General features: G+C 38.6%; 1 protein-coding gene across 2 annotated transcripts in view; it reads right to left on the minus strand.

Moving 5' to 3' along the window:
- The window catches only part of ROS1 (ROS proto-oncogene 1, receptor tyrosine kinase), a 70,405-nt gene that overhangs the window by 39,098 nt on the left and 5,943 nt on the right, over positions 1-25,364 (minus strand). For both annotated transcript variants that reach the window (XM_061366189.1, XM_061366190.1), the window contains exons 5-24: positions 24,212-24,272; positions 23,371-23,519; positions 22,074-22,212; positions 21,385-21,586; positions 20,665-20,741; positions 18,571-18,690; positions 17,397-17,581; positions 16,065-16,162; positions 15,020-15,531; positions 14,186-14,398; positions 12,983-13,093; positions 12,270-12,451; positions 11,112-11,303; positions 6,439-6,539; positions 4,702-4,916; positions 4,211-4,365; positions 3,418-3,580; positions 2,326-2,588; positions 1,329-1,392; positions 523-725 (exon numbers count right to left, since the gene is read on the minus strand). In XM_061366189.1, the coding sequence (XP_061222173.1) occupies positions 523-725; positions 1,329-1,392; positions 2,326-2,588; positions 3,418-3,580; positions 4,211-4,365; positions 4,702-4,916; positions 6,439-6,539; positions 11,112-11,303; positions 12,270-12,451; positions 12,983-13,093; positions 14,186-14,398; positions 15,020-15,531; positions 16,065-16,162; positions 17,397-17,581; positions 18,571-18,690; positions 20,665-20,741; positions 21,385-21,586; positions 22,074-22,212; positions 23,371-23,519; positions 24,212-24,272 (3,405 nt within the window). The remainder of the gene's footprint in view (positions 1-522; positions 726-1,328; positions 1,393-2,325; positions 2,589-3,417; positions 3,581-4,210; positions 4,366-4,701; positions 4,917-6,438; positions 6,540-11,111; positions 11,304-12,269; positions 12,452-12,982; positions 13,094-14,185; positions 14,399-15,019; positions 15,532-16,064; positions 16,163-17,396; positions 17,582-18,570; positions 18,691-20,664; positions 20,742-21,384; positions 21,587-22,073; positions 22,213-23,370; positions 23,520-24,211; positions 24,273-25,364) is intronic.

A 25,364-nucleotide genomic window follows, 5' to 3' on the forward strand; every position in this document is an offset into this window, starting at 1 on the left:
ATTTTACAAATATCAATTGTTGTTTCCATATTTTTCTATATTCTTGAAATTAAAATAAAATTAAATTAAATTACATTTTATACAAAACTGCTTTTATTTAATGGTGTGAAACTTAAATTAAATGTGTTTTGAAATATCTTATGAACAAAGCAGATGCCAGCAAAATCATGCATGTTTAATAGGACAACATTACCAATGGCATACTCTAGCCTATTCTAATAGCTACTGATGAAAAAAAAAGTGAAATAAAAAAATCCAAATTTTGTTATACATATCTTTATTATACTGCTACAAAGAAAAATTATCCAGCTAATCTCTTTCATATTGCACCTCATACAAACTGTTAAGAAAATTATGTCTTTGCAGTTCTGTTTCCCTACCCTATTTTATCATGCTACTTTTTTCCTGTTTCAAATATGCAGCTGTGACTTCTTCAAAAACATAATTAGCCCCAAAATAATGACAATAATGGCCACGTATTTTCTGAGATTGTCTCAAGAAAGGGAATGAACGAAGGAATACCTGAAACTTTGAAGCAGTCTCTATATTCAGAAGAAAAATAGAATCTCCTATGATATAGTATGCTTTATCATCATTAGCAGTGTAACAGATGTCCTTTACATTTATCTTTGCTGAAAGTTCCCATATGGTATGATTATTGTCTATGTCAGTAAGATACAACTGGTTGGCAGAAACAGTTAGAAGAGTGGGGACAGGGAAAAGATCTGAAATGAAAAGGGCACAGCAGGATTTATAAAAAACATTTTAGACAACAGCAGTCATTCATAAGGAAAACAAGTACAAGATAAAAATAAGTTATGGCCCCGAACAAACTGTATTTGCTCATAGGCCACAGCAAAAAATAAAATATTTAGATGCCTTCTTGTCATCACATGCAAACTCCTAAGATTTTTTTAGTGGCACTGTGGATGCTTACCTGACAAATTTAAGCCTAGTAAAGACAGATCTGCTCAACTGATTACTTTAACAGCGTAACTAGAAATAGCCTATGACCCCTAGTAGATCTCTAACTCTCCTGGTTACCTTTCACTGCCAAATTAGAAATATTCTATGATCTCTAGCAACCTGCTGTTCCATGCTACCCTGGGGTTGCCTAGATAAGTCAATTTAGCATAGTTTTGAGGAAAGGCTTGAAATTTAATCTGATGATAACAAATGCGTTAATCATTTCATGTCAGAAGCTGTAACGATTCCCTCTGTGGTGGGACAAATATTATACACAGTGTCAGGCTAGTTATATACCAGACTCCTGTAGCATTGATTTTCCCAGCAGTTACACAATGAGATAGCATCCAAGTCATCCATACCTGATGAATTCCTCTCTGCTATATCAGACATAGGTCCTGGACCCACAGAGGTGAAGGCTTGCACCTGTGAGACAGAAAATTGTTACGCATCTGTTAAGTAGCAGCTTAAATGATTGCATTCAGGAGCCTGAAGAGTCAATGACAGAAATGGAACCAGATCCCCTGGCTGCTCAGCTAGGGACATATATGCACGTGCTCTATTTGACCTAAGGCCTTGCTTATGATTTCAAAGGCCACATTCAGGGCTGGTACATGGCTATGAAGAGAATTTTAAGCAGTGGCTGAGAATGTGAAAATCCATGATTCATCTGTCATCAATTAGAGCTTGAAGGACACCCAACAGTCTTGTCTCTTTCCCCAGGCTGCAGCAGTTCCTAGTGTTGGTTGATATTGCAACCTACATGGTGTTCTGCTCCATCAGTACCTGGTCTATTACATGCCTTCATGCTTTTAACTTATTTTTCAAGCATACTTTCTGTGTGTTCCAAACATGTTGTCACAATAAAAACATGTTGTCTTGACAAATTTTAATATGGAAATCTCTTTTTATATAAGACTTGTGAGTCCTTGCATTTTTCCAGCATATGGAAATCTCTTTTTATATAAGACTTGTGACTCCTTGCCTTTTTCCAGCACTGGAACTTCTCTTGATCTGTGGCTCTGTTTTAATGGCGTGTCACCCTCCACCAGGTCAGTCAAATCTTGTTTCACTAGCAGCTTTTAGCAGTGGCTCTAGGAGACCCCTAGGAAAGTTTCTTTTGGGCTTCACCAAACCTATACAATGCTGGAGCATTGGTTTCCACCTTATTTAGTGAATAATACAATACTGAGAAAGGTTAAGCTGGGTATCCAAGGGTGAGTCAGTGAATCAGCAGTTCCACAAGCAGAAACCACAAGTTCTTGCCCCAAGCCCAGTGACATCTCTTAGGCAAACACATCAGGCTGCACTGATAACATCTACCATCTAGCATGAGGTAAGCTGAGTAATTCTTCATACCTGAAACCTTACTGTAAGGCCAGGAAGCACATCCATAAGGGAAAAGAGCATCAGGGTGGGCTTAACGTTGCCCACGTTCCACTCTGTGAAAGTGTTAGCAGTGTCACTCTGACTCAGGAGTTGATAGTAAACCCTGAACTGCAATAATACTCCATTTTCCTTTTCAGGTCTGTCCCACCTGAACTCCACAGGGACTGTGTCACCACTTTCATGTAGGTTATTTTGTAGCACATATATCCTAGGGTTTATAGGGGCTGAAGGAACTATACAACAATAAAAAGAAAAAAAATAATAATAAGATAAAATACATAGAGCAAAGTACTCCTATTAAAACACAAACTCTACCTTGTAATGAGCTCTTTTAGTTCTGAGCCTGAGCTTTGCAACCTTAAAACTGACCGAGAAAGATAGCAATCACTGAAGTGTACATTATAGAAGAATATCTAAAACTTCGTGGTAATTCCTTTCTGATTTCATTGGTGTGTAGACATCTGACTTTAACTTGCTTAGCAAAAAAAAAGAGCTGCATAAACAGAGACGAATGGACTCCTGCACTCAGATTGGAGATGTCTGTTTATCCAAGTCCTGTAAGTAACAATGGAGCTGCAAGAATTTTCACAGCATATACCCTATCCCCCCTATCGACTTTAAAATCTACTGCAGCTCATAAGCTTTCTCAGTGCTCCAGTCACTCAACACTACATTTTAGCTGACTTAACTTTGACCTGCATGAGAACTTTTTATTCATTTACTGAAGTTAAAAGTGCATAACATTTATTAAAAATTTAATAGGCACTTGCAGCCTTTGATGGCCGTTGTAATGGACCTTAATTTCTCTTTCTTGCTCATAGTCATAGGCACGTGGTAGATATATTGTCATGTGCTTTCTGTTCCAAATTCTGTTACAGCAATTGTGTGCATTTATGTGTGTAATAGATAATTACCAAAGATACTCAGGAACATGTCCTTGCAACTTTGCCTGCAGCTGACTAGTCCTGAAAGCTGTTCATTCCTCTCCAGTTTCCATTTGCTGACATAGACCTGGTCCCAGTACCCGTAACAAATGAGGAATGGGATTTAAAATTCTAGTACCTCCTTCAGGGGCTCGAAGGGATACAGATGTTGCTGATGCCTTGCCCCAGTGTGTGTATGGAGTGACGGTAAAGTCAAAGAGTGTAAATGGTTCCAGCCAATCAACTCGGTAGGATGGCGCTGTCAGGTTATGGGGATGGAGGCACCATTCATTCTCCAAAGACTGTGAATGAAATGAAGCAGCATAAAATAAAACAAATAATTTTTTTTTCCCATCTCAGAAAAACTTTAAGTTTTCTAAAATTCCCCTCACCACGCTGGCCAACTAAATCAAGATAGAGCTTCTCTTCCTGTGAGTGACTGTTGTTTCACCAACTCCTGTGGCACTGTAGCAATGCATAGCAATCTGCTAGTAATCTGCCCTTTGAATTTAAAGTAAAGCTTGCCAAATGTGCTAAAATTAAGTGTGGATGAAGGCTAGATTTCACATTCAGCAAAGGCTGTCTCACCGGCAGCTCTGAGGACGCTTCTGTCACTGAGTTACTGTGAAAGGCTTTCTCGCACATCTTTGAGCACTGGGAGCTCCTTGCCTGGCATTTCACACCCCAGTAGCTTGCCCAGAGCTGCTGATAAGCCAGTGTTTCTCCTGTTCTGGCCTTAGTGACAGAGAAACAGGACAGCTTGCTTTATACTTGCAGTTTAGTTTGGTTGTTTGACCAATTTGCAAATGTTGGAGAGGAAACAAATTATTTCTGTTTAAAAATAGATACATCAGCAAGTAGATGCAGTAATACGTGTAGAAAATAAGGCGGAATCCCTCATTATTAATAATGCATAGTATGAATAGCCTTACTTGTAGAGCTTTTGATCCCACGCAGTAAAAGACAGTTCCCCATTCTACATTTGTGGGACTCCAAATTATGTGGAAACTTGAAGAATTTCCTTTAATCATGAATGAAGACTCTGGCACTGAATCTGGAATCACTTTTGGTGTAAAAGAAAAACTTCCTGTCCATGAAGAGAGGAAGATATAATAATAATCTAAATAATGTGAGCAATAGGTAAACTTTTCAAACCAGACTTAAAGCTTTAAGGTACCATGGAAAATCCTGTAAGCTATCATTCATTAGATAGAAACCATGAATAACAACACCATGTATTCTTTTTAGCCATACCCATGAACTTTTATAATTGCACATTATCCAAGTATAGCCTGATATATTTATTAATAAGTTGCTGTTGTTCTTACCTTTTGTCAAATTACTGAAGAATTTCAAGAATGAAGAATCACGGGCTGACAGTGAATATTTTTATTGAGGGGTTTAGATAAAGAAAATAACATACCTGGCAAGGGTTTAAGTGACGTGTGAACAAGGGTAAAGTCAGCAAACTCTGCTGGTTGTGAGAAGGGAATGCTAAGGCTCTGATTGACTTCCTGAGTTGTAATGAAATGAAGAGTATTAATCCAGAACAGACGACCACTGTAGTATTCCAGTGCACCCTGAGATATGTCTGAAGTACTCCATGCTGCAAATTCTGTGATGATGGCATTACCACAACTGTGAAAACATGTATGAAACTAGCAAACTGAAAACACACATGTAGAGAGAACAAGATTTATGCAATGTTTGACACATCAGTACATTTCTCATCATTAAAATTCTTGTCACGTAGGAGGCAGAAAAACAATTCAAAAAGTTTTCTTTAAGTTCTCTAAAGAACACTTTTCAGAATGGCACATGGCAGGAACACCTGCAAAAAGCCTTCATCCGTTGATTTCGTTAGAAAGCAGTTATGAAATGGCTTAGTATTCTGACGCATGGTTGTAAAATTTGAGTATTTTGAAAAATCAACCCACCTTCTCTCAGTAATTTCTCTGAAACAGTGCAGTCTACTTCACAGCATGAGGTTCATTTTACTTCATTAAAGCAGGTCCCCAGATTAATTTGACCTTGCTAGTTTCCTCAGTGAAATTCCACTATTTATTAAATTCTTAACATTTTCCTCCATTGTGGTGATCAGTGGTGATTTATTCTGTCTTGTTACTTCTACATCAAAATTTACAGACCTCTTCTTTGTCCCAGTTTATTCTCTTGCTGAGCAACTAAATACATTGTAAGAGGCATTATTTTGCCATCTCAGAAACATGTTTCAGCTTAGACACATGCTATCCAAACAAATTCAGAAAAGCTTTTACACACAATCGGGTCAATTAGGATGGATTACTTCTAGTGTCTCTATTCTGGCTTGCCAGGGACAATGATTTATGGCTGCCAATTGGTTCACAATGGAGCTGCATGTTCTGGCTAAGACTAATCAACATATTTTGATTCTTTAAATGTTTACCATTAATCATAGCAAGTCTAAAATCAGTCACAAAATTCATCTGATTTCGCACAAAGCCAGCCTGCAACATTATGAGCACAAATAAATACAGATGCTGTTCAATTAAGTTTAAGGAGTTTAATCTGATGCTTAAAAAAAAAAAAAAACAACTCCAAATGAAAAGGAATAAAAATACAGTTTCATGAGATCATCATGCACTTGGCACTTAGAGAACAAATTCACTATTTTCCTCAAGGTTTTAATATATATTCAAGCTGACCCATAAACATTGTTTGGCTCTGTTTTGTTTTTTAAACTTTGTCTTTCAGGAATAAAGCAGCCATTTCATGCTCAGGGTGATCAAAAGGAAAGCCTGCTGAGCGCTGATTGCTCAGGTGAGAAAGTGGTGTCAATTCAAGTCCTAAGCTCTTTGCAAGATGAACAAGTTGCAGCTCTAGGCACTTGAAAACTGTCAGGAGTTGTAATGCTAAGACAAAATAGACAGTAAATGGTGATTATTTCCTAAAGCTAAGTCTAAAAATTCATGAGCATGACCTCAGTTCAGTTGAGTTTCCATACTATGCTTCTTTCACTGTAAAACTGTGTCAATAACCATCGCAACGTGTAGTTTGCCATCAGTTAGCTGTTAAATTAAATTGTTAAATTAGTAACTAGTGTACCCAGCACTGGGCAAAATTTGTTTTTAGAGTATCACAAAACCTAGAAAATACCAACACACACTATGCATTCACTTACCCTTCTTTGCAAAGAGAAACTCTGTATAGGTTTAGGCATAGGCTATCTTGCACAAGCCAGTAAAGAAAATCATAGGTGAGATCCAAAGTTAAACCAACCACCTAAGAAAACAGAAAGGCCAAATGGCAACTTGAACACATCTTCAGTTTTGAGACAAAAGCCCTTAGGCATAACTGTTGTCTAGATGGCATCATGAGTAGCATGGTACAAAGGCTTTCTGTTTATTTTTAACAGGATCTAATGTCCAGAATAGGGTTTTCTTGCTTTTGCAGTAAACAACAGATTCACTACCATATGCAGCAATAACAGGAATCAATATCTAATACTCTGTTCTGTGAATAACAAAGAATTTGCTTCCATCAATTAGTGTCCTAAATGTTAGCAAGTGCAGTCTATGTCATGTCATTAGCACAGCTTACAAGTTGTTAGGGGTTTCCTTGAACATGGTTTCCAGCAGGTCTCAAACCTCTTATTCAAGCACTAGTTGTGGCTATTCTATTATAAGCTTAAATTTCCATTATGGATGTAAGTGGAGCAGCCTTTTTTTTTCTTTTAGCTCTTCATTAATGAACTGCAGAAGATGATGACAGGAAAGCAAATGCCATATCACTTAGTTGTCTGTTGGTCCTTATGTAATCACATTCTCGGCATATTCCTGTTGACATTATATGTCAGAAAATCAAGGTTTAAATGATTGCTCCTGTAGGTTTTACTGTTAAAAATATCTCACAGTATGCATGTGCCTGTGTGCATATTTAGTCAACCATGTTATTTTTTATCCCATTTACCTATTTTCCCTCCCAACACCAAATTACATCTTCCTGAATCTACCTTGCTTTTTTAAAAGTTTAGGTCTTCTTTCCTTGCTCCACTTTTTTTTTTCCTGCAACTATTACATTTTCTCCTGATCCCTGTATCACCATTAATAAAAGGCAAAGAAATATTTGTACTATTCATTTTCAGGAGTTAGACAGCAATTTAACACCTCCCTTCTGTAATGCTTAAAAAATTGACAAACATTTTCCATTTCCTGAAGTATTAGCCTCTGGACATGATATGTAGTTGTGATCATGCAATGTATCTTAATATCATAGGATGCAACATAAATTTAACTACTTGAAATACTCCTTGACAAGAAGTATTAAGAGACAATACCTAGAGGACCATGGCCCCTCCTGCAAATAACCCACTTTGCTGCTCCCCTATAAATTACTTTTGTCCCACTCTTATTGCATAGTGTAACTGACTTACTAACTGCTTTGGAAATCCTGTGACACATCCGAAGCTGAAAAAATTCAGAGTAGCTCTGCCAAAAGCAATCAAGCCATTCCAATATGCACCAGCAAAGCTAAAATACTGATTGGAAAATAAAATAGTTGACATAAAAGGATCTAGTTCCTGACAAAGAAATGAGACTTTCAAAGCTCTGCCTTTATGTATTTTATTTTTTTAGTAAACCTGTTATCTCCTATAGTAGTCTTTTTGGTTGTTATCACTCGTATTTCAAGCTAAAAGGAGATACAACTATATACTGCAGAAGATCCTGTACTGACCAGCTGAACAGCAATTCCTTAATAGAAAGACAGCTAGAAAATACCAGTAAGAACCAGTTATGTATAGAACATGTTCTAAGTGTTGGATAATAACAATTAACTATTACATCTGTGATTTAATATTGAAGTAATAGGTACTCTTTTAGGGATAAAGGACTCCACTGAGCAAGGAAGATACATGTTAGTACTTGTACAAACATATATTTGCATCTTTATATGGGACAATAATGACCAGTTTGATAATTCTACCATAAGAGAATGTTAAACTGCCCTTTTTTTCTTATGGGTTTATTTTGTATTTTATTTTAATAAACAAACACCTGCCTGCTATAACTGGTCACTTCTCAATCAAGACTTTTTTACTTGGTTTTTTTCCTGTATGCTTCACAGCAGGAGGCTGAGTTCAGGAAGTCAGTGCATAGATTAGGGGCATCAGAGAAGCAGGAGATGTTTGCTTGTAGGAGGTGTGAATAAGTGGATGGTTGAAGGCTGGTATCACTGACATAGAGAAAGGTGCAGAAAAAAAAAAGAAAATGACAGGAGCAGACAAGCAGTTTTATTGCTGCCAAGGTTCTTGGGAATAAGAACAAGAAATCTGAGGTTAGCATGAGGCGATTCAGAGAAACAAGTAGAGAATCAAAAGAGAAGGGCAAGGAAGGTGACATTTGCTGCTTAGAATAAACCTCAAATTGTCATTCCTTTGCAACAGATCACCCAGAAGATACATGATAAGTGTAAATGTGCCGTTGAGCTTGGACAGCATCTATCTTCCCATGAAGACAATCCACACCAGCCAGCTCCTGAAGAAAGACGTGAGGCTTGTACTGGAAGATACAGTGACCCTTTGCAGCACATACTTTTCTCTCTACATGTGACAAATGTTCTTCAGTTCTTTTGCATTTAGGTCTGCAAGTATAGCTGGTGCTACACCAGAACCAGCTTTCCCTCTCCTTCCCAAACCCTCATGAATGTAACAGAGACCTGTAATACAAGCTGACCTTTCCAAATGTTAACTGCCCTCCAGAGACTAAAGCAGGCTTGGCTCTTTTTATAATCAGAGAAACATCAGCCTCTTTTCCTTTGGAAAAGGAGATTGAAATATTCTTGGGAACGATGCAAAGGTAGACAAGAAACAGAACTTTAGTAAAAGCCATTTTTAAACTTTAAAGAGCCAGGCTTCAGGTAAGATGGAAGCATAAATTGTACAACAGATTGAATAAAAACAAAGGCTTCTTTATCAAGAGCTGTGTTTTAAAGAAATCTGGTGCAACAGATAATATATCTGAGTTGAACTTTTCTGTGGCAGTCAACCTATGCCTTGCTCCAATGAATGGAAGAGAGGGCAAAACCCCACACAGACTGTGGTTTGAGCTGAGGAGCATTCAGCTCTTCTTTGAGAGAGACTCCAAGAAGTTAAAGCAGTGCAATAGATGTCACGGTCCCTCAGCATGACCTGTTCAGAGCACAGCCTGGAAAAGGTTCAAAGGTTCACTGGGTCTGCAGTCCCAACCACACTGACTCCCAGAGTCCTTCAGTCCCTGCTGTGTTAGTAAGGAGTTCTCTTGCCAGGGAATTGGGTCATCCATCATTTTTCTCCCAGGTACACAAGGAGGAGAGTGAGAGAGGAGGGAGGCAAGTAGGGAAGGAAGAGAAGGAAAGGAAGAAAAGGAAGGACAGGAAAAAAGGGAAAGGAAAGAAAGGAAGGACACATATGTGGCTGCTGAGACCCTGGCAATTCTTTTCATGAAGCGAATATCCAGTCTCAAGTTCCTTCACTGCACAGGTCACACTGAGTCTCACCTAGCAAGAATGAGCACAAATCCTTAGCATGGCAAATTCCATGTAGTGGCCAAGGCAGGACAGGACTGGGGAAGGCAACAATGATCCATGAAGACCCAGCAGTAAACCAAGGCCTTAAGAGCTTCATAGGACATCAGAGAGGAGGGAATGCAGAATAAAGTCATGGGAGAGGTCAGCAGAGACTCAGAGCCTATCTGTGAGGACCTCAGAGCACATCAAAAACTCTCCAAGTAGGGAAGAGTTAATGGGCTTCCACATATTGCTTTGGCTTTGGTGAGCTATAGCTAGGCATGGCATCTCTATTTCTCCTCTACAGCTTATCTCTGCATGGGACCCATTATCTACCTTAATACAGCTAAAACAACCACCTCCCATAGCTTTGCTCCCCCTATACCATTCCCACTCTTTACTTGCTTCTGCAAGAAGCCCCCTTCCCTTCTCCCTGAGGAGCTGTTCTGCTTTACACCAGACTCTTCTCAGCCTCCTGGAACTCCCCAGCAGCACAGAGCAAAGAAAAACAGCCCAAGCTGGGGCCAGGCCTGTTTCTAACTTGGGCAAGAGAAGTAGAGAAGATGGGGAAGAAAAGGTTAAGAGTGAGTTGGGGATGGAGAGTCTCAAAAACCCCAAAGCACTGCTGTTGCCACTGCACGGTGGACAGGATCAGGCAGAATAGGGACTGTCATTGGCAGATTTGACATCCCCACCAGTGCTAACAAGTTGTGACAGACTATGGCAGGGCCAGATGCACTGAGCACAAGTATGGCACAAGCTGCTGCCCCCCTTCTCTCGTCTGCACAGGCAAAGTCTGCCTCTGCAGCAGCACCTCTACAGCCTGAAGTGCAACTCCAGTGTTCCTGGCATGTGTCTAGCCTCAAAACTGACCCTGCCAGGACCTACAAGCTGGGAAACTTATGAAAGGAGGCAGGATGCTATGGAACTCTGGCTCCATATTCAGATGGAAAAGCCAGAACTGACCATTAGACTTAAGTCATTTGGGAAGAGAAAGTACTTTTCACATATGGGAAGGAGCAACCTTACAACAATAAGGACATATTTAATGTCACGTTCTGTTGCAAGGGTCTGACTTTAGAATTTAGAAATTTTTAGTACAGCTATTACATGATTTAATTCTCACACTGTTCTCAAAATGATATAACACTATTGCAAGAAAGGCATATTCTTCTTCGGGTCATAGCACACTGATTTTGACAAGGTGAACACGGGCGATATTCAAGAGATCAAACCACTAAAACACACCCCTGTCCTGTACCCCCCCTGCACCCCCCCAAAAAAATAAATAAAAAAAAAAAAATTAGTCACCTGTTTACCAGAAAACTGTGGCTGCTCTTGTAACACAAGATACTCCTCTCCATTCAGTCTTGCGCTCTCCACTGAATACGATGTGGCCCAGTACAGATAGCCATTTACTGAATCCACTGCTAGATCCTTCACTAGAAACACAACATGAGCCACAATATCCATATGGTCTCTGAGCAGTGATTTTCTGTAGATCTAGGGAGAAACAAATTGCTTTTAACATCACACCTAAATTATCAGTCATGATCAACTGAGTATACATACATGACTTTTCCACAGCGGTTTATCAGAAGCTTATGCAAGCCTTAGCCTTTAAAAGCCTAAACCTTTTGCATTCAGAGTATAAGTATGAAGAATAAGGCAAAATTATTAGTTAATGTTTGCCAGAAAGTAACAAAAGAAACAGCTGAAATATCTCTTCCTCTTGGCTTTCCCAGTTTTGGCAGCCTTCTGTCTGACAAGAGTTTCTCACCCACTTTATATTCACTATTCACAAGTGTAAATGAGGGTGCAAGGCAGGGTGAAATCTGGCCTCCTTGCTCCAGTTTTTAAAACAGCTTCTGACTTTGCACTTACAAGAAATGAAAGGCATAATTTGACAGCACTGCATAAATTAGCACTGCAATTTTGAAGTCAGATACCTTTTAAATAATTCACGTCAGTGTTCCTGATATGAAAGTGTACAAAGTGCAATTGTAATTATTTTTTTTATCTGCAGCGATCTGCAAAATATTACAGTACAGAGGTCAATCTTGAAAATCTCTGTGTAAACAAATTGTGTCAAATTTGATTAAAATAAAGTCCATCTACTTCTTAGCTCAGATCAACTTGGCAGCCTCCATCTTCACCATCTTCACATATTTTTACAATGCTGAACCCAACAAAGCTGTTAATAGCATGTTTGATTTGCCTGTTTTACACCTGGAATTCAGTATCCCGCTTTAGTAAATATTAGCGAACATTTTACCCCAAACTTTTGTGCAAGTCTGGGAAATTCACTCAAGGGAAGAAAGATCTCCTTGTTCTCTACATTACAATAGCAAAAGGTCCAAATGCATCTCAAGTTGTAAGAAGTAGGTATTATCTTCCCAAATACTGATTTACAGTCTTTCTTGTTGACATTATATTTTTTTCCCTTTTCTGAAGTGCAATTATACCTACCGTATTTGCTTTGCCAGCCCAGTACAAGCATTGACCTAACCAATCAAAGGCCAGTATCCTGGCATTTCTGATGTCAGATACGTAAGTATTCCTAGTGGTAGCCTCCCTTTTGTTCAGTGACCAGGTCTGAACTTCCCCCATGGAATTAATCCAATAAAGAGTGTCATTATACCAGTCGAGGTCTTGAAGAAGAAAGGGAAGATATTAAGCATTTCACAAACACATAAATAAAAACTCATATTATAAAAAAAAAAAAAAGTAGCCAGGCGCTTCATTTTTTTTTTTAAATAAATACAAACGAACAGTTAGACTCACTTAACATGCAGATAGATACTTCCTTATAGGAATACAATGTATTATGGAATTATAGGAATAGAATGTTTATTATATAAACATACATAGTACATATGTAGCCCTGATGATTATAAATTTATGACATATATTAGAATGCTGGAGGTGGAAATGTTTAGTTCAAAGAGTTGATTTTAGCTCTACTGTAACTGTGGTGATGTCAGTAGGCATTCATTAAGAATTAATTTGATCCATAAAGTAGAAAAAAGGATGGCTCAGTGAAGCTGCTTTATTGCACTGCGTTCAAGTCTAGAGTGCTGCAATGAAAGCTCCTGTTTTTCAGTCCTGCTGATGAAATGTATGGAGAGCTAATAAATGTCAACAAGTTTTTAGCAGCAGAATGCTGGTTGTTTAGTATTTACCTGAAATATTTCTTATATGAGGATAGAGGAGTTCTCCTGGCCCATAGCTATCCAACCGCTGCTTCCAGAGCCCTTCAGCCCCCACTGTCAACATATATGGCTCTTCTTCAGCTGATAAAGAAAGAAAACTGCAGTTGTGCACACCAACAAGCAATGGTTACGTAATATTTGTATGTCAATAGCAGATGTTTCTGTTTCTCGAAAGCTGCAGAAGCATAGCTAAAACTGTACCTACCCTAAGGAATAATGGATAAAGAAGAAAGGCATGAAAATATCTAAATTTGAGAAAACCAGAGATTCAGGGAGATTTTAGGTTCAGAACAATAAAGCAATTTGGAACCTTGTTAGATGTTAAAAAACCACTGTGGGTTTTGACCTGGCCTTACTGAAGTCAGGCAAGAGTCACCCTCCTAATCATAGAATCATAGAATTGTAGAATCATTGAACAGTTATGGTTGAAAAGGAACTCAAGATCATATAGTTCCAACCCCATTGCCCACCTCACACTAAAGCATGCCACGCAAGGCTTTGTCCAACCTGGCCTTGAACATTGACAGGGATGGAGCATTCACAACCTCCCTGGGCAACCCATTCCCATGCCTCACCACCCTAACAGGAAAGAATTTCATCCTTATATCCAACCTATCTAAAGTGCCAGACCAGTGCCTTAAACTGAAATCTATTTTCCCCTCAGACAGAGGTTATTATGGGAAAACTAGGTTTCAAAAAACATTCCAAAGACCTACAAATCTCAGACATTGTGCACACATCCATTTCCCCTGTTATCTATGTGCAAATCAAGGATTTTTAGCCTTTAGTAAGCCTGTACTTTTCCTTAAACTGTTATTAAACCTCATGGCACTGCTCAAACCACTTCATCATAGAAAATGCTTTACAGAGCACAGGAAAGGAATAACACCTCTAATACCTGCTCATTTGATAGTGTACAACATAATGTGTTTGATAGAATATTTGCATTAGAAAAAGGTAAATAAGTAGTAATAAGAAATACATAATATATAATAACATTAACATAGTTTGAGAGTCTTACTACTTTAACTAAAAGAGAATTTACTTATCCTGTGTTCTTTGATGTTTCTATGACAATTCTTTTTGTGCCCTTCATTTTGCAGTCTTTGCCCAAAGTTGGGGCCTCACCAAGTGGAAAGCTATATTTCTCCTAGCTGGCAAAGCAATTCTCACCTTCTTCTAAAGTTGTGCCTCTAAAAGTCTCTGACCATGGCCCTTTACCAGCAGGAGATACAGCTCTGACTGACACTTCATATGCTGTGAAGCTGGCCAGCTCCTTCACTGTAAACCTGGTGTCTCTAACGTTTGAGAAAACCCATTCCTTCTCAGATGGATGCTGAGATGACACTTTCACATCATAGGTCCAGTTCTGCCAAGCAGACAGACCTGTGAGATCCAAGCAATCATGTTATTATAGAGTAGATGGCTGTAACAGATCATACACGTTATTTGAGAAAACTGTATATTGGAGGCTCATTTCAAAAGTTCCAGCATCAGGGTAATTAGGAAATTAAACTGAAAATTTGCATCCTCTAGCTCTGGGACAAACCAAGAATTGTGGCTCAATCCCCCATGAAGACTGAAGTTGGAAGAACCAACATTTTCCCCAACCAGGTCATTTTCTGCTGATTAAAGACACATGCACAGAGGGTAGAGACCATAGCACAGCCACTGATCAGAAGTCATTACCTGTCTGGCATGCATTTTCTGTGTGATGTCAGCAACCATTACTGCTACGCCATACCATACTAAAGATGGAGTCTTGCTTAATTAATCTAGCAGATAACAAATGAGTTATTGATATAAACTTGTATTAACTTAGCCAATCAATTTAGCTATTTTACAGGCAAATTTGGGGTTAAATATTTCATATTGAGGTAATTCCACATCTTCCAGCAGGATCAGCTATTGAAGTCACCAAAGCCCAGCATCAGGAAAAAAAAAGCCAGGAAGTTATTCCTCTGAAAAGGAAAGCAGGGAACTTTCAGGAAGAAACAACTAACTTACTGGTTCCAATAGTGTGTTCAGGTGGTTTCCAGCAGATCACAGCTTGGTGCAGTCCAAATAGTGCCGTGACAAGGCGAGGAGAAGTTGGTAATGGAAAAGGCTGAGTTGATGCCCCATAGAAAACCAAGTTGCCAAAGCCAAAGTACTCTGGATATGCCAAATTGCAATCCACAATGTACTCATTGAAGCTAGAACTCCCCAGTGGAGAGACCTCTTCATGGAAAACTGCCCAGCCATCTGTGACAGTAAATGTGTTATCCTCATAAACAAAGCTCTCCACATCATGAAGTGGCACATGTGATCGCAGCGTGTGAAATTCTGAACCATCAAGAAAACCTGACACAAAGGCCTGTTCTGTTTTGTTGAAGAAAATAAGTCTCTTAGATTGGAAGTTGATCACGAAGTCTCTCAGAGCACTGTATTTCACTACTGGTGAAGCTGTGGAGGCAGTGCCAGGAAAGAGTTGAAGGTTTGCTCTGTATATGCCATCCTCCAGGAGACAGAAAATATAGCTGGCCATAGAGCAAAATAGACCCAAATAACTACAGTGCAAGAACCCTGTAGATGAGTCACAAATATTTTAACAGCTCAGAGATGTGCCTGTCTTTATGCAGACAATAGGAAAATGGTTTTGGTACTATTAATATACATCCTGGGAGAATTAAGCACATCTCATTTTACCTTCTGGGGATTTGGCTGACAGATTATTGGAGAATATTCTTCCATAATACCTCAAGTGTTAAACATGGACATTTAAAATGCATAAATCTTCATAGTCGTAAAAGCCCTGAACGTCTGAAAACCTAATTTCTGCTTTGGAAATACTTTATCTCCTCTGCTAACACCATAGGGAAGAATATGAAGAAAACAATGTTGCATGTTGTCATTCATTTTCCAATTGTTTCTCAGTTTGTTGTTTGTTGCCAATTGCACTGTTTTGTTAAGGCAAAAGTCAAAACCAGGAACCCAGATGACTAGTGAAGTGAAGAAAATTAGAGAGTTTTATAGCACCTTTGACACCACGTGCTCAAAGGAGGACACTTACCCATTATAGGGGTCAGCTATAACCTTCCTAGGGGATGTCACATACAGAGGAGTGATGTCTTCAGCTGCCGTGCAATTCTCTAAATGGCAGACATGTATCTGGGGAACGAGAATCAAAGCTAGTGAAGCATTCATAGGGTGTTTGCTAATGAGCAAACAAACTGACCTGAGATCCCTTCACAGATCCCCAACCAGACAATGAAACACCTCTCTCACAGTTCTAGGTCCTTCTGGGCTCCTGAGTTGTCAGTCACACAAGCATAACACTTCTACACAAGTACAAATGCATCCATGACAGCTTACCCTGAAAGAGCTGTCAGCTACCCTTCTCTCAACTTCCTACGTCTAAGCTGGAGGGAAAAATGCAATTTGGAGGGGTATAGGCAAACTGTACTTTGAAATGATCTGTCAGGGAAGGGAAAAGAGAGAAGGAAGTGCTTTTCTTATCCTGTGCACAGTACCCTGGGAATTCTTTAACCTGTAGTGGATTCAGAAATCCCTGCCATCAGCCTCTTCATCTGCAGCTCATTTTTATCTTTTTATCACTGCTGCTTTTCCTACTTCCTGTTCTCTGAGCAATAACTGAAAACTCAGACATGGCAAGAGGATTGGAAAAGAAAAAATCCCCCACTAACAATTTAGGGCAATTTTCTAGTCCTTTGTGCACTGGAGGACTACAAAGTGTCCTGGGTTCAGCTGAACCCAGGACACAAAGGTGCATGCAAAGCCTGATTGTTTGTATAATTGATCTTTTATGAGTAGGGAATCAAGTGCAGGGTTGCCATCTTCATTTTGATGTCAAGTTGAAACAGTTGTAATCTAAGCTGTCATCACAAGAACGAAACACCTTCTCTCTTGAGCATCTTTTGCCAATTATAAAGGGCACTATAATAACCAACTAGTTACCTGACCACCTTCCTGAAGCAGAATGGTAACTGAACAGGCTAGATGGAGAAACAAGTAACAGAAACAAAGTCACTTATATTTGGTATGAGGAGGGTGTGAAATCAGTCTCAAAATTAAAGCAGCTAAAACCAAACTGTTTCACATCCTAAGGAGAAAAAACAAAAGAAAACAAAACAAAACAAAACAAAACAACAACCAAGGACACAGAGTTCCATATAGCCTCTTTGCTTTAAATATTACCTGATACTCAAGCTTTTCTCCTTTTTCAAAACTCTGAAGTGTGTGAATATTATTAAAGCAAAGAATCTATTTCTGTAATTATATTTTGTGCATGTATATCCATATATAAATCAGATTTTCTAATGTAAACTAAATCACAGTAATGGTTCAAATTAAGTAAGAAATTAATTAAGCCCTAGAGCACTACCTTTTCATTCATGACAAAGTATATCCTCTGGTAAAGCCAGTCTACCGAGATGGACGTAATATTCCCCCAGCCAGCATAGAAGAGCATTAGGTCGGATATATCAGACATATTTGCAGCTCCTTTCACCCAGATGGAATTCCCCTCAGAAAAATAGACAAGTTGCTGATAAACATTCACAGAAATTCCTAAAAACAGAGAGATATGTGCACACAGATAATCTAAGAAATAAGGTTAAGTTTTCCAGTTACTTTTTCTACTTGCCTTAAAAAGAAGTATTTTTCAATCTGCAGCCCAACGTCATTGGAGAAAAGTTAGCTGTTTTTTCTCCTCCACTTCTAGTCTTCCTTCAGTTAACAAGGAAACTTTCCCACTTGCTGTGTAAGTGACATTATTACAGACAACTGATCTTCAGAAAGGTAATCAGCCAAAAAAGAGGATATGTCACTTGCAAACCAAGTGACACTGATTGCCCCTCTCCCGGGCAAACAGATGCAATTGGCATCTCCTCACAAATCACCTTTCGCCCTAGAATTCATTATCTGTGCCACCGCCACCACTGAACTATCAAAGGATATATAGTCAGGGGCAACATTTGTTCTCAAGTATCTTTGAGGCTCTGTGACCTTCAGTAGATAAACTTAGATTTCCACACTGGCTCCAAGGACCAAGTACAGCACCGGTGTAGATAAGAAACATTAGAGTGGTGAGTAATTTGAAATAACATGGCTGGCTGGTGACTTATGTGACTAAGTGCTTTGTTACAGAGCTCTGTGCCCCAGACTAGCTAACACACTATATGACACTTTGTATTATTTAATATTTTTGACACACTTCCCCATATTCATGTAAAGTACAGTCATTAATCACAGGGAAACATCTGCTTTGGCTTCATTTCACCTCAGTTTAGATACCTACAATGTGAAAATCCAGCTCTGAAGTAGCTGCCTAGATTCAGTGAAAAAAAAAAGTTGCACTGGGGAGATCAATTATTCTCTTCCCAGTGCCTGTCAGTTCAAATAGGTCAAACTATGTCCTGAAAGTTCCTACTTCTCCCTACTGACTATAAATGGAGGCTAGATAGTGTCTCAGGCAAGTTGAGGTGCATTCTGTTCTTGGTTAGTATGAGGTCTAAGCCAAACTTGAGAGAAAAGGAGAGAGCCCAGTCTGATTTTACCTGTAATGTTGTGGTTTATACCATTTTGCAGACACTGGGTGGCTTCAAGAAAATGTTCTGTATATCTCTTCCTTAAAGACTGGTTTCTGGATAAGAAAAGCCATGTTGATTTTTCCTTAGCTAGCAGAGAGAGAAATTCAGAATTAAGATTGATGACTGCAGCAGAAAGAAGAATGTTCCTAACTCAGATACATCATTTATAGACATGCATACACACATGCACACATATGTGTACATATATAAATCTATTCTTACACTAGCAATGACACGCTAAAATTTAAACTCTTCAAGTATTGAAAGTGGGCAGTTATTCACCATTACCGTGCCTTCTGGCTCCTCACCCAGGCTGAGAATGCAACACAGGAATTTCACACCATCCTTTCTTGTAACAGTAGTGAGTCCCTCCCTAGTGAGGCAAAGTAAGCTGGAACAAATGAAGCCCTGTGGACTGCTGGGGAACCGAAGGCCCTAAGACTCCAGGTGACACTCAGAACCAGCAGAACTGGGATACTTAATCCCCCTTGGGCTTCTTTGAAAAGCCTAGTCAAATTAGAATATTATCCCACAGAGCTGGGGAAGAATATGTTTATTGCATGTATTTCATTATGCTGACCAGTAATCTTTTTTCCAGGAACATGTAGGGTTCCCCCCCCCCAGTTTAAACAGCTGTCTGTTATCAGTTACAATTTCCTCGTATGGGTATCACGAGACTGTCATTGAATGCTGTTCCAATTTATTCCTGGATAATCCACATAGATTGGGCTGCATGTATTTTTCACATGATGCACAGACTGCAAGTCATTTCAGCAATGATGTCACCATAGCAGATCACAAAAAGCCAACACCACTCCCTTACGTCTTTTCCAATGACATTTTTTTGCAGTCTGGCCCAGAGATCAGATTCTTTCCCTGGCTCTTCTCAGGGCTCAGGTCTACACAGCTTTACCTGACGCAGCTTTCTGAACCATGGTACATGAGGAAGGGTTGTTCCTCTTCGCATTAGCAGAAAGAAAGCATGTGCCAGTGCAATTTCAGGGTGAATCAACTGTGGTGACTAGTAAGGAGAGGTAGGATAGTTTCCCACCCTCAGGATGTTTTTCTGGTGGGTAGGGTTGGTTGGCTGTCTTCTACCTTAAGTTAATTGAATGGTAATTGGCTTGATGAACAGTTTGCTGCACCAGTCTGGACATTTCACAAATGACACAGATTTTTGTGGGTCAGGGTCAGCCAACCCTACAGCAAACCTCTGAAAGTCTCCAGGTAAGGACATCTCAGTGTGTCTGAGCTACTACCAAAGGAAAGATGTCATATTTTCAAAAGCACTAGAGAAACTATAAGTTCAGTTTCTCTAACCAATAGCAGAACACCGGTGATTCAGAAACAGACTTAAAGTGTTTGCTAGGGTTGAAGAGTTTCCAGGTGTTTGACAACTGCATTTCTTCAGGAAGGGGAGTGTCTTTTGTTTTGTTTTCTAAAGAGACATTTTAGTAACATTGATTTCATTCTCACATGTGCTGTACCTCAGTATGCACCTTTCTCTAGCAATTAATGAAATTTCTGCAATTATTTTAGTGATACCTTTAGTGTATTATCAATTAGTTAATTATTATTAATTAGTTAATACAGTAAAATAAATACAGCCATGAAAAAGCAACAACAATTGATATGGTTTCCCATATTTGGCATGAGATAACTGAAAATGTTTTGAGAAAAGAGTTTCATCGTAAGCATTTCGTATTATTAGTATAAATATATTTGCTTGTCAGCTGCTAAAATCTCATGTAGAAAAGGGAAGCAAGTCCTCTCAGTCGCTGCTTCAGACCACTGAGGTGTTTTTCATCTGTAATACAACTCAGGCCAAACCTGTTTGGGCTTATCAGCATCTCATTATTACCATACTGTGTAGCCTAATAATATCTACAGCTAAAGAGCAGGACTCTCTCTGATATGCTATTGACTCTTCAGTGTGCAACTCCTTTTCATACGGTGTTTACAGTCTAAATATTATTCTCTTTTACTAGTTACACAGCAGCCCAGCAAAAGTGACTTTGTCCCCAGGAACAGACAGTGATAAGGACTCTGCTGCTTTTGTACCTCTGGATTCTGGAGTTGTGATGTTGGCTTCAGCAGGGGGTCCAGCACCAACCTCATTGACTGCCACAATACTGAACCTACCATAAACCAAAGAGACAGGTTTTGGTTTGCAGGTTTGATCTCAAAGATTGCACAAGAAACATTTTACCAGGTAGGACAGCTGCTACAGGACTGCTTAACATTCAGAAAATGCCCATTTAAATATAATGTTTTGGGAAATTTCAAATGAAAATAAAACCAACCAGAATCTGAATTCCTCAAAGGTGGGGCAACAACAGAATCTTCTAAATTAAAATTCAAAATGGGGTTTCAGACTTAGGAGACCAACTCAGTTAATTTCAAAGAAAGATCTGTATTTATCAATGCAAGCAGAATGCAGGCCTTCATGTTTAATAAAAATGAAGGACTAGAGAGGACTGCTCTAACATTCCCTGAATACACTGGAAACATACCATAAAAGCTTAACAAAAACCCTGGAAAACAGCAGTTAAGAAAATGCAGCCTGTTGGTCCTATATCAGATTGCTCCCAACCCAACTTCCACATATGCAGCCAACTTATCTTGAATAACTCTGTTATCTCAAAGAAGGTACTTTTGCTTTCGGCAAGAACATAAGTAAGCAGCATAACTGGAGAAGTGGTGTTTAGGCTTACCATGTACTACCTGGGCAAGAAGCGCTACAGCGCAATTGACCATGCTGGTTATGTTTTCTTTTTGTACCTGTAAGTGTTGTTTGGGAAGGTGGAGTAGAACTGGAAGCTATGCCCTCTTGAGGCTCTCAACAGTTTGTGTTTCTCACTGGTCAGGAGCAAATTATATCCAACAATCAATCCATTTGGAAAAAGTGGTGGAGACCAGCTAACTTCAACTGTGTTTGGACTTGAACTCTGAATGTTTTTAATGATAGGAGCTGTTGTAGGAGCTGCAAGAGACAAAAATAACTGACTCTGGGATGGCACTTAAAACATTCATTTTTTTTCTTTTTTAGGTACATTTTTAGGTTTCATACCTGTCAATTCATTTATACTAATAAATACAATTAGGGACAGCATAAAAGTTCAGCAACGTTTAACTTTTTTGGTTAAACACAGGAAAATGTGTGCATATTTCAGTCAAAAAGTTAATATGCATAATTATACACAAAAATATTCAGTGTGCCTTCACTATTCTAATCTTGTACTTTTCTGTGTACATTTATAAAATATAAACAATAAGCAGCCCTAAATAATCTAGTTCAAACAAAAAGAGGCTGCAGTATTTTAGGCTTTTTGCAGGTACCCAACAGATACCACACACATCATTCTGGAGATTAAACATCAGTGTTTTGTGTGAATGAAACAAGGAAACCAAATGTTGCTGATACGGTCCCAAAAGACTAATAATTAATAATTAATGATACAATTCATTACCTCCAAAAGCATGTGTCCGGTAACTGGGACTAGATGGAGAATGGAGCTGCAGCTGGGATGTAATGATCCAAACTACTCGAAACACATATTCTGTGAAGGCTTGAAGATCTTTAACTGTGTATGAAGCTTCAGATACTACCTAGGTTAATGCACACACACGATCATTCTTATTCTTTTTCTCCTTCTGCAGCTACCATATACAGTGTTATCAGGGCAAAAGAGGTCTCATGCAACAACATACATACTTTAAAATACAAAAGTGCAGCATCCTAAATTTAAATAAGAGGAAATTATGGGATTTATTTTCAGCATAACTTTGATTTTTTGTCCTTTCAGAACTTTTTCTTCTTCTCTTTTCTTCAGATCACACCACCAAATCTAAACAATGAGCTGATGGATGCCATATAATAATAAATTTTAAGAATAAGGTAAAAAAACCCACCAAAATAATAGCATATTGTTGGTAATGTATTTGAAGTTGTTGATATATACACTACTGGTTTAAGATCCAAAGGCTCCTAGCTACCCTAAAGTATTTACGATCTGAAGTCATTGTTCCCCATTATTTCAGCAATGATTAATTCAGAACTTCCTGCTTAGCAAATTATCTTTACCTTTGATTTGGGCACTAGCTTGCCATGCTCTGTAATTTGGTCCAATAGAAACGATGGCAAGATAACAAGTATATAGTTGACGCAAAGGAACATGAGAATAACCATACTGAGTCAGAACAAACGTCTACCTGGCCAACTATTGTGTCTTTGACAAGAACTGAAAAAATTTCTCTGGGGAAAGGTATATATAAAAAACGAAAGCCTACAGTGATGTCTCTCACAAATATTTTCAGTCTTGGTATTTCGTAAGCACAGCTCAACATGAAGTAATGGTAATGTTTGCATTTAGTAGAACTTTTTTTTTTTTTCCATGAACTTGACCAGTCACTTTTCAGACTTTATTTAATAATTTGAGCAACTTTAATATTTAGGAGTTTCAATTTAATAATTTAATAATTTAACATCCACAGGGGCCAAGAAGCATCTGAAAATTGTAACTACATATTCTGAGAGGAAATACCTTCATTTGCTAGTTTTGAACCTGCTACCTGCTAGTTTTCGCCAAGGTCCCTAGTTCTTATGATGGAGGAAATGGAATAATTGTCCACTTTGCAGCTTCTCCATGCTACTCATGATTTTGCAAATCTCTGTTGTGTGCCCAGCATTATCCAATATTTTCTAAAATAAAATGAAGAGCAAAGAAGAATCTATTTCCTTGTAAAGTAAAAGGAAGTGTCCTCTACCTCTGTGTACCTCCAGTCTCCAGGGAGCTGACTGAACTTCCACTGGATAATATATTTCACCTCAGAAATGTTAGCTGGTTTCCACCCTAATGTGACATTGTGGCTTCCAATGGTAGATGCAAATGGTGCTCCAGGCTCATTCAAGTAATCTGATGGGAAAATACAGTATCACAGTAAGAAAAAAATCTTTCATGGCAATCTTTGTAAGGGTAAAAGCCTCTTACCCCACACACCTAAAAGCTGTGAAGCCAATAAGAACAGACAAAAAATATATTGAAAATGTTGCTGAATAAATCATGTGACATTTTAAAGTCAGCTTGAAAAGTAAGCCTAGACTGGGACAAGTTCAATGTGAGCAAATGTGACTGCAACCCTGTGCTTATGAAATGCACTTTTAGTTACAGGTTCTTAGTAAAATTTTGCTAAATAGAAACCTAGAGAAGGTATGGGAGACATCTGAAGCAATTTTCGAGGGGCCAATTACAATAGCACTGTATTGGCCTGTTTCCATATCAGTTACAGGAGATTTTGGCAATGATTTCAAGATAGCAGACAGGTCAAAGATGTGTGCTCAACAGAGTATCATCTTGAACAGCTGAGACTGGATTCTAGAAGTCTCATAGCCCTCATGATATGGAGGGGAAAAAAGTTCTACTATAAAATAAGAATTAACTTCATTGTATTTGTTAAAATAAAAGAGTGGTAATTTCCTGATGAATAAAAACACTCAAGACATTCCTATTTTATTTTTCAAAGAAATGCAGATAATAGAACAAGACTATAATCTTAAAACTGAATATGTCAAACTGTGAATTGGAGACAGAACTCTTTTCAGACTTACTCAATGTTTCAACTCCATATGCATCCTCTGCACAGCTACAGCCAAACTTACAGGAAACTGTCTGTGTAGGGTACAGAACTCACTGGTTAGTGTTGTGTAAAGGCAAACTTCCTCCTAGAATTATGCAAACACATTTTAAACACATATAAATCCTGTGGACAGCTTGAATGCATAAAACCCCTGTGGAAATCATTATATTCATTCTAAAACAATAGCAATACCACAAACTCACTCTGAAGAGCTTCCCGAGAACCTTTCCAACAATTCACTGGGCTCTGAATTAGGGTTTTTCTCCTTACGCACTGTCCCTTTATGGAATGAACAAAGATGGGGCTACATTAAAGTTGGAAACAGACTTCACTGACAGCCATGGAGTTTGGAAGTAACAGTGAATGATGTGTTCCACATGTTGGATTTCACCTTTTCCCCCTTCTTGTATTTCCTATGAATAAGGCACAGTCTTACAAATGTATTTCCAGTGAATTTTCAAAATAGTTGAAACGAGTAATCTGTAAGAACAGCCATGCCTAATTCACATTTCCTTGTTAGTAGTTACTCCTTCTGTTACAGTCATGCCTACAAGCTGCAAACATAACAAATATGCCAGGGCAGTGAGTTTTCCATGCTCACATCCTAAGAACAGAAAAATCCTCACAGTTTTCAGTTTAGGTGTTTAGTGTTCAGTTCAGTTTAGTGTTACCCTGCTTTGTAGGTTGAGAACTTGAGGAGAGGTAGTAACATTTTCCAGCTGGATCTCAGTGGCTTTAAAACTAAATGCAAGCAGTCTCCTGGGAAGCTAAAACTTTTCAGAGGTGATGGTCTGAGCTTTTCTAAACAGGCATTTTATTTGGGCTTATTTTATTTGGGCTTATTTTATTCCACAAATTCATTTGGCCTATAAAATCTTGAATTTTCCTTCATGCAGCAGCCACCTTTCAAGTGATAATTAACCTTTAGATCATTCAGAAACAATTCATTATGTTAAGTGAGCAAATTCTTTTTATTGCTTTTCCTGTGATTCTAGGATACACCTATGGGAACTGATAAGGCACACCACTTATTTCAGACAACACGGTTGCAGCTGAAATAGATTTAAAATCTTGATCATCAGTATATTCCTATATACATTATCTCACATGAAGTATTCAGTGCC

The sequence above is a fragment of the Neopsephotus bourkii genome, unplaced genomic scaffold, assembly GCF_033783945.1.
Source record: "Neopsephotus bourkii isolate Nb327-2 ecotype Australia unplaced genomic scaffold, CSIRO-AGI_Nbou_v1 NB_1314, whole genome shotgun sequence".
In the NCBI taxonomy this organism is placed as follows: domain Eukaryota; kingdom Metazoa; phylum Chordata; class Aves; order Psittaciformes; family Psittacidae; genus Neopsephotus; species Neopsephotus bourkii.